This window comes from Eubalaena glacialis, chromosome 4 (assembly GCF_028564815.1).
Source record: "Eubalaena glacialis isolate mEubGla1 chromosome 4, mEubGla1.1.hap2.+ XY, whole genome shotgun sequence".
NCBI classification, from domain to species: domain Eukaryota; kingdom Metazoa; phylum Chordata; class Mammalia; order Artiodactyla; family Balaenidae; genus Eubalaena; species Eubalaena glacialis.
Genome location: NC_083719.1, coordinates 8,904,335 through 8,919,270, shown reverse-complemented (window position 1 = coordinate 8,919,270; position 14,936 = coordinate 8,904,335). Strand labels below are relative to the sequence as shown.

General features: G+C 52.1%; 1 protein-coding gene across 1 annotated transcript in view; it reads right to left on the bottom strand.

Annotated features, from left to right (window-relative positions):
* Window positions 1-11,364, bottom strand: part of ANKRD33B (ankyrin repeat domain 33B) — an 80,077-nt gene extending 68,713 nt beyond the window's left edge. The window contains exon 1 of the mRNA XM_061187653.1: window positions 11,011-11,364. Coding sequence (XP_061043636.1) covers window positions 11,011-11,364 — 354 coding nt within the window. The remainder of the gene's footprint in view (window positions 1-11,010) is intronic.
* Window positions 11,365-14,936: the final 3,572 nt, after the last annotated feature.

Here is a 14,936-nt window from a genome sequence, read left to right as displayed (position 1 = left end):
AGTATTCTTGGACCCAATAGTATTATTAGCAGAACCACCGTAAGTCACTGCCTTTCACAAATGAAATGAGTTAACTCCATACACCTGTATCTCATTCTAAACAAACCCAAAGGATTTAGATTTGTGTACATCAAACAACATTTTTAAATAATTATTTCTATTAAAAACAAATTCACCAGAGATTCCCTGGTGCATTTTAAGTAGCTGAATTTCTTAGAAAAATGTATTTATTCTACTTTTCATGTATGGCAGTGGAGACTTAACCCCGCTCCAGGCCCTCCCGCCATGGGCCCCCCCTGAGCAAGGGCTCTGCTGTCTCCCAAAAGCCTCCCAAGATAATGTCCCCCTTGGGAGATAGCTCTGCCCTGTGATCAAAGAACCCAGTCTAAGCGACTGCGTTTAGGCAAGAGCTTCCCTCCCAGTGGGTGTGCCCCGGATACCATAACTTAATGCAGCAGCTTTCCTCCAAAGCAGGGTTTCCAGATTCCGCTAAAGGAGGAATTCTGCAGTCAGTGGGCCTTTCAGCTTCTCTGAGGTGACACTGTGTGTGGCCCCAACACGGGAGTGGCTTTCCTAGGTAGGGTGACCAACCACCCCAGTTGGCCAGGGGCACAGGGGTTTCCCAGGATGTGGGACTTTCTGTGCCAACATGAGAAAATCCTGGGCAGACCAGAGCAAGTTGATCCGTCTGTAGGGCCAGCGGATGCCTCCCACCAGCCACAGCATGTGGAGGGTGAGTCTGGGGACCTCAAGAGAGGAGGATGCGTAGGTGACAAGACACACCAGAGTCACTCCTTCCCCTGCTCCACAGTGCCTCCTGTGCCCCTTTTCACTGCGGATGAACTGGCTCCCCCAACAACTGGATCCTCTGAAGCATGACGGTCAGCAGGGAGAAGCGTCGCCAGGTGACACAGGTCTCCTCACCCCCATCGGGCCATCGGGCCATCCCGGCGCCGCTGTACCTGGAATTCATTTCCTAGAAACCCACCCATTTCCTATGACCAAGGAAAGAAGGCCTGACTCACAGCTCCGCAAAACCTTCCCGGCAGCTGTGTCACCACTGCTGTTTTTAGCGCACGACTACTGTGTTTCCAAATACAAGAGCTGGAAGGTCTAGAAGGAAGCGATGCATGCAGCCTGACCCTCCTGATCGGAGTGGGCAGGGCCAGGCCCTTGGGGATGCCTGGCTGGACAAAGTGGAGGAGAAGCAGGAATGGAAGGAAACTTTGGGAACCCATAGCAGCTGCTTGTTCATGGCAGGACATCACGACAGAATCAGGCCCTGAAAGTCGCGGGATGCACGAGGGCTCCCATCAGGGGCTCTGCCCTAACTTGAACTCACGGGAAATGCTGAAGAAAGGAAAAGGGCTCGTGACCGTCCCTGGCACGATGGTTATCTCTGCCCTCCTTGGGGTGCTCTCCTTCCTCACTGGCCATCAGTCTGGATCCCGCTCATTCTCCTCCAAGCCTCTGCCTCCACCCACCCATAATCAAAGGTGCTCCCCAGATGTGCCCAGATGTGGCCCCAGCCCCTGCCCTGCCCCTCCTCCCCCTCCCGCCCTGCTTCACCTGCACCCATGGCTCCAACTGCCACTTTCCTTGCAGTATGAACACGTAACAGGAGATCGACCTTCTTAACTAATGTTTACATTTACAAAAGGGTCCTTACCAAGCGGACACACCATTTTCTTGACCACTCCTCTTTGGTTAGACGTTTAATTTGCTCCCATCTCTTCCCTTGGCTGAAATTGAAACAGCAGGACTGGAAACCCATCTTGAGGTTAACTCACCCGTAGAAACAACAGCCGCACTCACTAGGCGCCTATGATGTGGTACCCACTGTATGTGTAAGTCACTTTTTTAGGCCCTAGAACCTCTGTGAGGTGTCGTTAGCCTCATAAAAAGCATCCCCGTTTTCTAGATGGGGATCTAGAGGAAATTGAGGATGGAAAGATCATATGACTTGTCCAGGATCATGTGACCAACCTAAGCCTGCTATCTTTGGCCACCACACTTGTTTTCTACTCTCAGAATAAAGTTCTAGAGCTCTTCCAACAAGCGTACATACCAATCACCAAGACCAGCTTAAAGTGAGTGTCGATTCTGGTCCTGTATGCCTAGGGAGGACCTGGGATCCTGCATTTGGGAAAAACTCCCAGAGGAAGCCATGCTGCTAACTCATTTTACCACACTCGAGTAGCAGTGGTTCAAACACCCAATATTCCCAGTCGGTCCCATTTCCCCCATAACCAGCTCTGATCCTGCTTTAGTTTCCAAAATCCAGTCTATTCATGCGATAGGGCTGCAGATTAAAGGTAATGCATGCCTTCCTTCATTTTTACTAAACTTTTGATTTTGAAATAGTATGTGTCTGAAGCTTGGCTCAAACTCCTGGGTAACTAGCCACTCCTTAATCTGTCTTCATCTTAGCGGTTCACAGAGCCTCACCTTTCCTTTCTGTCTGCCTACTGGTAGGAAGTTGCCCCCTTGGGCGTTCTTCCCCAATACCAACATCTTGCATAACTGCAGTACAAGAAAAACATGAAATGGCCATTGCTGCAATCCACAGAGCTTACTCAGGTGTCCCCAGTCACGTGTGTGTGTGGTTCTCTGACATTTTAACCCTCGTGCAGCTCCCCATAACCACCACCAACACAATCTAGAAGCAGGCCTGTCCCAATGAGAGTACCACCCACTCCTCTCCCCAAAGCTCTAACCTCAGCAACCTCTAATCTGTTCTCCATCCTCCAGCTGCACTACTTTGCGAAGGTTACATAAACGGAACCATACAGCATATAATCCTTAGAGATGGAATTTTTTTCACTCAGCCCAATGTCTCCATCTTCCTTTATTTTTAAACTGACTTCACGTGTCTTCCCTTATTCCGGAAAATGTGCTACTGTGAATTTCACACCCTTTACTGGGCAGGCACTGCCCCTGAGCAGGGTTCATGCCTCTTCGGCAGCCTCACCTCCACAACCCCCTCCGCTGGATGTCCCTCACCAGGGCTGCCCTCTAACCCAAGAGTCAGTTAAATTCCAGAAACAGAAGCCAGAGGGAAATGCTTGGTCCTCCGCCGCATCACATGCCTACTTTGGATGTGAACTTCCTCGGAGCTGACGCAGATGTGCCTTTGTAAGCATACGTTGCTTTTCTGTTACTTTGAAATTGCTCTCAAATCCCACCACTCCAATCCACTTTTGCCACCAAGCCAACTGTCACTCGGGATTTCACGTCTACCTGAATTTCTGTGTCTCTGACTTAGAAGAAATAAATAAGTAAATGCCACCTTCAACTGTCTTTCAAATTCAGGAGCACCATTAAAAACAGTCTCTATTCTTTTTGTACACACACACTGAGTGACATCAAGGATTCTTAACATCCTACTTCATCATGAAATCTGACCTCTTAAGAACACACACACACACACACACACACACACACACACACACACAGAGCCATATATACACCTTCCGACCAGCTGTCTAAAAGAATTACTTCCCAACCGTCTGGAATGAAGCATATTTCCTTTGTTCACATATTTTAACAACTTCTCTACATCCTTCTTATTTCCTTTAATTAAAGGGAATTATATATTGTTTTACATATGGAACTGTTTTGAGTTAATTTGGAGAAATCATAAAATGTCACATGGTTATGATTTAGAATTACTGGCCCAATAGGCTGTAAAGCCAGTCTCGAGAAATTTCAAAATATCATGCAGACCATAGTCTCTGAATCAGGTTTTAAAAATTATTTTAGGGACTTCCCTGGTGGCGCAGTGGTTAAGAATCCACCTGCCATTGCAGGGGACACGGGTTCGATCCCTGGTCCTGGAAGATCCCACATGCCATGGAGCAACTAAGCCCATGCCCCACAGCTACTGAGCCTGAGCTCTAGAGCCCACGAGCCACAACTACTGAGCCCGCGTGCCACAACTACTGAAGCCGGCACGCCTAGAGCCTGTGCTCCGCAACAAGAGATGCCACCACGATGAGAAGCCCGCACACCACAACAAAGAGTAGCCCCCGCTCGCCGCAACTAGAGAAAGCCTGCGTGCAGCAACGAAGACCCAACGCAGCCAAAATAAATAAATAAATAAATATTTTAATAAAACTTAACAATATGTATTTAAAAAATTTAAACACCATTCTAAATAACTTCTAGGTCAAAAAAAGAGGAAATCATAACGTAAATGAGAACACAACAATAATAAAATATTACATATCAAAACTTGTGGGAAAAAAACCAAAAGTGATACTTTGAAAGTTATATGTAGAACAAACCTGAAGGAAGGAAATAATAAAAAGAAAAGCAGAAATTCATGAAATAGTGAGGAAGGAAACAGATCCAGAACAAAAGCTGATTCTCTGAAAAGACTAATAAAATATTTTTGACAATATGTCACAAAAGAGAAACAGCATAAATTCAAAAATGTAGAAAAACAGAATATAATAATGTTATAGCAGAGATTAAAAAGAGAACTCTGTAAAAATTTCATATTATTAACTTTTAAAACTTAGGGGAGGGCTTCCCTGGTGGCGCAGTGGTTGAGAATCTGCCTGCTAATGCAGGGGACACGGGTTCGAGCCCTGGTCTGGGAAGATCCCACATGCCGCGAAGCAACTAGGCCCGTGAGCCACAACTACTGAGCCTGCGCGTCTGGAGCCTGTGCTCCGCAACAAGAGAGGCCGCGATAGTGAGAGGCCCGCGCACCGCGATGAAGAGTGGCCCCCGCTTGCCGCAGCTAGAGGAAGCCCTCGCACAGAAACGAAGACCCAACACAGCCAAATAAATAAATAAATAAATAAATAAATAAATAGTAATTAAAAAAAAAAAAAACTTAGGGGAATAAAAAAATGGAACCGTTTCCTAGAAAAATAGAGGTTACCATAATGGATTCAGGAAGAAAGAGAAAATCTGAACAATCCTATAACCATTAGTTACTGACCTAAAGGTCTGATAGGAGGAATTGAATTTTAGTAACTTACAATTAGCTAAATAACATTTAAAGCTTTTCCTATACTGTAGCCATATCTACTAGAAGTTGTCATTCAAAATAGTTTTGAATAATAGCTCACATATTATATTGATATGAATGTTAGATGAATAAATGAGATTCCAAAAGAGTCCCTAAGCTCTCTTATTGTTTTAGATTTTTATAACACCTACCTTAGTCTTCCTTTACAAGCATAGGATGGAAAAAAAATCAAATGTTCAAAATCACCCAAACCACCCCACAGAATTTCTAGGTAGCCCATTCCTCATGGGCAGCCAGGAGGCAAAGGGGGGAGGCTCAGAAGCCCCTTGGAGAGGCCCGTGGGGGGGTCAAAAGGAGGATCACGAACAGCTTCCGGGTCATTCTAGAACCCAGCTCTCCTGATACATCTAGCTGCCCTCTTCTCTGAGCCCCACTTTCTTCTACTACAAAATGATGGGGACCACTAGCCTCTAAAATCCATTCCAGCTTCAAAATCCCCTGACAATGGTCCTCCTAGGTTTCTGAAACCTTCATACACACACACACCGCAAAAGCGGCATTAAACCCTATAATCCTTTCCATCAAAATTAAAACCGGCCTTCAGGGGCTGACGCTTGTTGATGCTGAATGATTAGGACGTGGGAGGGTCTTGATACCCTCTTCTTGGGCACCTATCTGAAGTGTTTTTCAATAAAAATAAATTTTAGATAAACAGAAATGCTTAGGGTTAGTGAATAGCATTCATTACAAACGAAAGCAAATTCACACTTAGAGGGTAAATCTGGGCTTGGCTTTGTAACTTCCTTCAGCAGAACTGACGCTGAACCTTATTCACTCTGCTTGCTTCCTGGGAGCCCTGCCCCTGCCATGGAGAGCAAGCCTGGGCCAGCCTGCTGGAGGACAAGAAACCACATGGAGCAGAGACCAGCCACCCCAGCCAAGACCTTCCCAGTCCCGCCATCTGCAGCCAACCCCAGCTAAAAGCAAATCCAGCTGAGACTGGCTGAGCTGGGCCACCCTTAGCAAAATGTGACTGGTGTATACATCCATGAGGTTTCACAGTTATTTGTTATGCAGCATTGCTGTGGCCATAGATAACTGTTACACTTACATGAAGAACACATGGGACAATTTATGATACTACAGTGATGGATAAGCGTCATTACACATTTGTCCAAACCCATAGAAGGTCCAACACCAAGGGTGAACCCTAACGTAAACTGTGGACTTTGGCTGATTAGGATGTGTCAGTGTAGGTTCATCAGTTATAACAAATGTACCACTCTGATGGGGGATGTTGACAAGGGGGGTACAGGGCAGAATGTGTCTGGGGGGCTGGGTAGGGGGTATATGGGAAATCTCTGTACCCTCCCCTCAATTTTGCTGTGAACCTAAAACTGCTCTTTAAAAAATTGTGTCATTTTTTTTAAAAAAATGAAAAAAACAAAACAAATGAGCCTCTCAACTGCTTCTGGGCCCAGAGCGGCCCCTACCTTGGTCAGTGGAGAAGGAAGAGGCCAACACCTGTCAGCCTGCCGGTCCCAAGCCCAGGCTTTGCCAGGCTCACTTCAGCTTCTCTGGTCTGGTCCCCTGGGCTCCCAGTCTAATCTACTCATTCTCCCTTCTCACCCCCTTTCCCAGAATGTGCAGCTAACACACTAACGTACTGATACATCCCCAAACAGCAAAGCCAGGCTCCTTCTCTGCTGGATGACCCTCCACAGACGTATGGAGGCCTGAGGCCAGAATTCGCTTTCTGTACCAACTAGCCAGTTCTAAGCACATGCAGGCCCATGAATACTGAGGCCTGGTAAATGCAGAAGGGGGTGTGAGTTCAAACTTGATTCTCATTTTAGGGAAAGGTGATTCCAAAGTTTATAAATCTTACTATGGCATTCAAAAAACCAACAAAAACAGAAACAAAACATTTCTCACGTATATGTCAAGATAAAGGTCCCCATCACTGCTACAAATCTATGAAACATTTAAGCCCCCCAGGAGCAAAGGGAGACACCCCCATACTGGGTCTGCAGTGTGGGCCTTCCTGAGCCATAGAGCAAATGGCTGGAGAGGCCTTCGAAAAACTTCAGCAAGAGGCCCTGGAATTTAAACATGCATGAGAAGAATTATATCAAGAAAGGAGTGAGAATTCCCTGGCGGTCCAGTGGTTAGGACTCCGCACTTCCACTGCCGGGGGCCAGGGTTCAATTCCTGGTCGGGAAACTAAAATCCTGCAAGCTGCAGGGCATGGCCAAAAATAAACAAGTAAAAATAAATAAAAAATTAAAAAGAAAAGAAAGGAGTACAATATTTTTAAATTTAGCATAATTGGGCCTAATTTGGTTCAAGAGCTGTCTGACATTCAAACTGCCGTTCTGTAACAGTGAACACAGCACAAACACTTCCTTTGGCTTCAGTACTGTCTGCAGAGCTGTCAGGGCTGTAAGGCTGAACCTTGAGAGAGAAGTGAAGAATTAAGAAGAAGTGTGGTAGCTTCCACTGTCCCAGCGTCAGTGGGAACAAGACACGCATAAATGTACGAGACAGCAGAGCACACTTTGAATATTGCTGAAGAATTGTTTGACAGATATTTACAGGTTGCATAGTCAATTATGCCATCCTTTTAGAGCAATAACTATTTTAGAAGACTGTGCTGAGCCACACCCGAAATTCTACGAACCTCAGGAGCCAGGAAAGAACACACCTTAAAACAAACATGATCCTTAGTTACTCCAACCAAATGAAACCTCTGTCAGCTCAGGCAAACTCTCTTCTTAACTGACCAGAGATCAACAGCTCAACAAAAACACCCCCCCCCAAAAAAAACCTTCAGAGACATTTTTCTTCTGCGAAGCTGCTGCCAGCAGCACCTGTAATTCTATAGTTAATGCAATTACCTCGCTCCTCCAGCAAAAGCTCTTGGGCTCTCTGTAAGCTTTTTTACTGCTACTAATCATAGACCAGTCCCAAAGGGCTCCTGCCTCAGGGCCTTTGCACATGCTGTGCCCTCTGTCTGGAGTGCTCTTCCCGAGTTATCTTCTCTACATCTTTACTTGAATGTCACCTGTCCTCTCAGATGACCACCGTACCTATATACAATTTCAGCCCTTAGTCTCTAACACCTGGATTGTCCTCCCCAGCTCCCAGTGCCACTGGCTTAGTTAGGCATGGGAGGAAAGGTCTCCCTGAGGAGATGCCCTTAAGACCAGAACCTGAAGGCAGTGAGTGAATGAGTTGAATGGCCATCTGGGGAGGCACACCACAGCCCCAAGGCCGGACCCTGGCATGCTGAAACCACATTGTTTCCCGATTTCCTGTTTCTTAGCGGGCTGCTCCAGGCCAGCCTCTCATCAGCTAGCCCCGGGAGGCCTCTCCGGCTTTAGCACCCACATCGTCCCGCACTGCGACCAACCACACGGCACTTGCCACCACCCCCTTCGTTCCATCTGTCTGGCTAGAATGTCTTCCCACCACCGTCTCCAAAAGGCTCCCCTTGCTGGGCTTCCAGAATTGTCCTCAGCTCCCTGCTTCCAAGACATTTGCTCTGCATTTTTATAGGGCCCCTCTCACATCCTGCCTCTGGCTATAAGCAGTGAGTACTATTACTCTCTAAGCACTGGGTACTGTTACTCTGAGTTCTTCCTCAACTAAAAGGCAGAGACTGTTTGATTCACCTTGGAGTCTCCTGCAGCGCCAAACCGTGCTTTGTACACAGTAGGTCTGCAATAACCACTCAACGGTGACTCATTATCCCATTCGCTTCAGGGTCATGTTTTGGACCTTGAGACACTTTATTCTTTCGAAGTGTTTCAGAATAGACAGAGGCTGTTTGATAATAGCATCAAGAAGCCACTGGGAAGAACAGAAGCTCTCGCCTCACCCCTTCAAAGCCCAGAACCCAGGACGCCCTCCTTCTGATCAGAAGATAAAAGAACCAGGGGTCTTGCTGTTGGTGGGCCGAGCGCCGTTTCTCCATCCTGATTTGGTGGGGAGCAGAGAGGAGGAGACTCAAAGCAGAAAAACAAAGGGAGGCTCTTTAATCAAAGGCAAAAGCAGAGACAAAAAGAGCTTTGCCTGGTCGAAGGAAAAAAGATAAAATGCTGGAGGACGGCTCTTCCGAGCAAGGAGAAGGTAGGTGAGTGAAAAACAGGACAAGACAGTAAACACGGCCATGTCAGAGTGCTGTGTGTTAGGGCATCTTGTGCTCACAACCCCAGGAGGTTGGAGCTGCTGTCAGCCCTACATCACAACGGGTAAACTGAGGCAGAGGGGCGCTCAGAGGATGGAGCCAGCCTCCTCTGACTCTGCACTGAGGGAGGGGCTTTCAAAGTGGCCCAGAAACTCAGTCCGTCAAACCCAAGCCCCTTGGGGATGGTTTACGTTGTTCTCAGTGGTCTCCAGTGCAGCTGTTTTCCAACTTTTATTTTTTGGCCCCAAAGGAAACAACAAAGCCCAGCCCAGTGGAGCCTCAGAGTGGGGGCTGGGTGAGCCAGGCCCAGCCCTGCCCACTGGAGACCCCAGGCTGCCCGAAACCCGGGAGAGACCTACCCCATCCGTGTTCTTCCTGATGCTTATCGGGCTTCCTTTAAAGCAGCCCTGGTTACCTGCTTCAGGAAAGTGAGGTCTCACGTAAGCATCTGTTTGTGAAAAGTCACCTTAGTAAAAGTGAAAGCAGAGCCTGCAGAAACAGCACCCATTGCCTGGCCACCAGAGGGAGGGCTGAGGTGCAGTCATTGCCGGGTGTCCCAGCGCCACCAGTGTGATCTGCCCACGAGGACCCCAGATTAGCTCCCCCAGCTCTAGGGGCCTCTGGGCCCACACCACCTGACACATTACACCAAGTGTAGAACCTTCCCCAAGTTCAAATGCTGTGTCAAGTTAGACCGTACGTGTAGCAGCAGAAAATGACCCTCCCCCAGGCTCCTGTCTGCCTAAGGGCTCCTGTCTGCCTAAGTCGGGCCCAGACCAGAGTCAGGGGCAAACCAGCCGGCCCCCTGAAATAAACCAAAGGCACAGGGTCCCACCAGTTCCCAGGGAAATGCACATCTTTCTTATCAGGCGTGGGCTCCCGAGCAAAAGCACTTTCCCTCCCGATTTGTGCCAGGCTGAGGCTGCGGATCCCCCGGGGACCGGGGAATGTGACAATCAGGTGAGATCTCTGCCACTATGCACACAGCACAGACCACGGGCACTTGGCCGCCGTGGTCACCCTGCGGTTTTTCCCTCCAGCTGCTTTGGTGGGTTGTGTTCTGAGAGCCAGTTCCTTTCAAGCCAACTTTTTCTTTCTAAGTGTGTCTCATCGTCTCTGAGTCTCGCCCTGACTGATGCGTACCCCGTGCCTCTCCCCGCCTCCACGCCCGCCTGCCTTACCTGCTGGGCACGCGCCCCTCCGCGGCCCTCCCCGGGGCCTGGCTCTCCGCGGTGACCGTGCAGAGAGCCAAGTCGGACATCACGCTGGCAGGTCACCGCGTGGGTCACCAGGAGCGGCCGGGCGTGGGAGGGGGGAGGGGTACGGGTAAGCAGGGGGTCCCAGAGGACACTCCGAACGCGGGGGGCTGGAACAAGCCGATCCGCGCTCGGGCGTGGAAGGGAAAGTGCAGGGGCAGCGCGAGGGCCGAGGACTGGGGGCAAGTGGGGCTCTGGGCAGAAGGGCTCTCCCCGGCAGGCGAGCAAGGGTGACGGTCAGAGGGGACCCAGGATGAAGGGGACCAGCGAGAGGCTTCCAACCCGGATCCCGGCGCGGGCCTCAGGCGGGAGTAAGAGGACTCCGGGGGCTGGACACGAGAGGGGGCTGCGGTGAGCACGCGGGACTAGCGGCAGCCCCCGCGGCGCTGTGACCTCGGGCAGATCAGTCGTGCCGCCCCACCCCAGCCCGGGATGGGCAGGCCACCCAGGGCTCCACACGTGCCCCACGCCCAGAGAGCGAGGCAAAGGGTCACCGCGGGCGCTGGACAGAGTCAGGATCCGGGTGGCGCGGGCAATAGGAGGAACGCGGAGGGGACCCGAAACCTGCGGAGACGCCCGCTTACCCGGCCGTTGCGGTCGGTCTCCTGCACCTCCTCGGCGCTGGGCCCCCGCCGCACCAGCGCCCTCAGCAGCCCCACATCGTTGGCGCAGGCGGCGCGCAGGAGGGTCGCCGCCTCCGGGACGGCCTCCGGGACGCTCTCCGCGCTCACGGAGCTGTACTCCTCCTCGCCTCCAAAAGGGTAGAAGGAGTCGTCCGAGGCGATGCTGCGGGTGTCGGGCAGACTCGAGAAGTCCTCGTACTCCTCGAAGTCAGATGGGTCCTCCCCGGCCTGCGCGTCCCGGGGTGGGGACGGCGACTGCGGGGACACGCGGCGCGCCCCGCCGCCCTCCGGCCCGGGCCCGGCCAGCAGCACCATGCTGGCGGCCGGGGCGCGGGCCGGGGGCCGGGGAGCTGGCCGGGAGCCGGGGACGCGGAGCGCGCACCGAGGTCACCGCCTCTTGTCTCTTGCGGCCCCAGAAGAGCAATGCTCTGCGCGCCCCAGCTCGGCGGAAACGCGCGCCCAGCGGCTGCGCTCCAGGACTCCAGTCGCTGGAGGCTGGAGAAAGCCCCTAGAGGGTGGGCGGAGCCGCGGGGGCTTTCCGAGCGCGGCCGGCGGGCGGGGACCCGGCGGGGGGCGGGCGGGGCGGCCGCGCCGGAGGAGGCGCGCGCCCCGGGTCCCGCGCCCGCAGGCCCGATCCTGGCAAAAGTTAAGAGCGAAGCAGGGGCTCCTCGGGGCCGCGGGGACAGTGCACCCGGCTGCTTTGCCGGGGAGCGGAGAAATGCACGCGCGGGAGAACCAGACGCAATAACTACAGAACCCCAACGCCCTTGTGGCGGGCGGCCCCGCCCCTCCCCTCCGGCGGCCCCGGGGATGAGGGCGAAGGTAGGGGTCGGAGGACGCCGCGAGCTGAGCCTGCTCTGGCGTCGGGAACGCCCAGATCCCCGAGGCCCGGAGCCGCCCAGGGCGTCAGGCCTCCGGACTGGGGTGGGGGAAGTTTCTCAGCGTCCGAGGCACCGAGCCCGTTTTTGCATCTTCCCAGGAGTCTGGGCTCCGGGGCCAACTTCACTCCCGGCTTCAGACCCGGGCATCCCCGGGGCGCACTGGGCACGGAGGACAAGTGGATGCGTGGGAGGTGGTGTCCACCCCGGTGCCCCTCTGAACTGGGAGCTCCGTGCTGCCACGGGGTTGTCCCAACCCGGGGCGGGGCGTGGGGCGCGGGGGGAGGATTCGCGGAGTCCCCAGGTCACTCAGAACCCGGACCAGCTGTGGCTTTCAGGTTACTCCTAAAAGAGCGTCCCTGGGCAGGTGTCCAGGAGCCTCTGGGGGTAACATTTGGGTGGGACAGGGCGCCTCCAGGCCAGTAGGGTTCCCTCCTCCTTCACCCCTGGCCAATGTCACCGTGCCCTGGATCTGCGGAGTCGAGACGGATTAACCCCGTGAAGCCGAGACGGGGGGCTGACTCCGCGGCTGGCCGCCAAACCCAGAGAGCAGGCCCGCAGGCGACGGCCGTGGGCCCATCCCCGGACTCTCCCTGGCCGGCGCTTGGCCTCTTCCAGTCTGTCCCGGTGTAGGGAATGAGGATTAGCTGCGGGGAGCCCCTGACCTCCTGGAGGAGGATGCACCGTGGGCCAGATCCTCGTGGAAAAGGCTTTGCGTGGAGGCGCGGTGTGAGGGCGCGCCGAGCCTGGGGTGGCGGTGTTGCATCTTTGACAGAAAGCATCGCAGATCCAGGGGCGGACGCGGAGACCACAAGGCAAACACCACCTCTTCTCTCTGTCCCCTCTCCCTCCTTTCCTTCTTTTCTTTCCACCGCTCTTGACAGCGTGCCTGCCAGGTGCCAGCGCGTGAGAGGCCCTCGGAGTGCAAAGGTGAACCAAACCGGGCCGCCGCAGGCACTGGGGACAAACTAGAAGACCCCAGGCCCCGGGCGGGCAAGCTGAGGGCCACAGTGGGGAACGCGGTCAGAAATACCCGGGGTGGGCGGTGGAGGCCAGAGTGAGGTTTGAACTGCCTGCCGAAGCCCTCTTGATCTTGAGCCCCTGGCGTTACCCTGCGCTGGGCCGGAACTGCGGTGGTGATCACGCCGGCCTCCAGTGTCCTCGGGGCGGGCTCGGAACGTGGCTTCCTGAGGCAGGGAGGGCCGCGGCCGGAGGACAGCGACTTCTGGTGAAGACAGTTGGACGCCTGAGCGAGCCCTGAGCCAGAAGTGAACTTGCGTGCACTGGCCTCCTTCTGTAGTCCGGGGCTTTCTCTCCGAAGCCCAAAATACCCCACATCGTTGTTTGCTTTTTACCTTTTTCTGTAACTAGCCGTATTTACGTACATTCCCACTCGGAATTTCCCCCTTTCAAAGTTGATGGCTGCTTTGGTGTTTCCAGAGGCCTGTTAAATGAAGCCAGGGGATTTACAAGTTGAAGTGACCAACACCCCCTCACCCCCAAGGCGGGTTGGGTTTGCTGGCCCTCCTCGCCCCCCAGCCGGCACAGGGTACCCCAGTGGCCTGTGACAGGGTCCCGGTGGAGTTGGGGCAGTGGCCTTCCTGGCTGCAGTCCTGGGGTGGAGCCCCGGGCACCCTGTTCTGGAGTGGGCAGCCCCTAGGTCCTCATCCCTGGTCACTTAGCAACAAAATTCAAGCTCTATCTTTAGAGTTCACCACTTCCTCCTTTCCTTCCTCAGAAATTTGGGTGCAAATAGCACTAAATGGTTTAACCTTTAAAGGTAAACTTCTGAAACAGCCTGCTCCGAATAAGGACTCGTCATCTGTGAGTGATCGGACTCCAAATCTAAACTGATTATTTTCTCTTTCAAAAATGCACCCCTTGGGGCTTCCCTGGTGGCGCAGTGGTTGAGAATCCGCCTACCAATGCAGAGGACACGGGTTCATCCCTGGTCCGGGAAGATCCCACATGCCGCGGAGCAACTAAGCCCTTGTGCCACAGCTACTGAGCCTGCGCTCTAGAACCTGTGAGCCACAACTACTGAGCCCGCATGCCACAACTACTGAAGCCCGCGTGTGCTCCACAACGAGAAGCCACCGCAATGAGAAGCCCGCGCACCACAACAAAGAGAAGCCCCCGCTCGCCGCAACTAGAGAAAGCCCGTGCGCAGCAATGAAGACCCAATGCAGCCAAAAATAAATAAATTAAATAAATAAATTTTTTAAAAATGCACCCCTTTTACCACAAAGACAAGAGATTCTCAGTGTTGTAAAAGAACATAAAATTAGGCATTTAGATTTTTTGTAAAGTCAACGTTGCATATTATATGTACAAAATCTACATAAGAAGGTGAAAGTAGCTTATCAAAACTGCCAACACACTCAGGATAACTTTTTTTTTTAGAATAACTCTTAAATGAGTAACATTGTGCAAAACTGTATTTTAGGGCTTCCCTGGTGGCGCAGTGGTTAAGAATCCGCCTGCCAATGCAGGGGACACGGGTTCGAGCCCTGGTCTGGGAAGATCCCACATGCCATGGAGCAACTAAGCCCGTGCGCCACAACTGCTGAGGTTGCACTCTTAAGAGCCCGTGAGCCACAGCTGCTGAAGCCCCTGCACCTAGAGCCTGTACTCTGCAATAAAAAAAGCCACCGCAGTGAGAAGCCTGCACACCACAATGAAGAGTAGCCCCCGCTCGCCGCAACTAGAGAAAGCCTACACACAGCAACGAAGACCCAACATAGCCAAAAATGAATAAATAAAAATAAATAAATTTAAAAAAAACAAAAAAAAACTGTATTTTATCCAGAACTGTTCAATTTCAATGAACTACTTTAATTTATGATTTTTTAAGTGTTGTATATGTATGGCAATTAAGCAACTTGTTGATTTAGTTGAATAATTTGTCTTTGAGCCATTAAAAAAAAGATTCACTACTTTAGTTATAGTTCTCAAGGAGGCCACCTAACTGTAACACCTGTAACACCAGGAAGATCTTTCAAAATTACA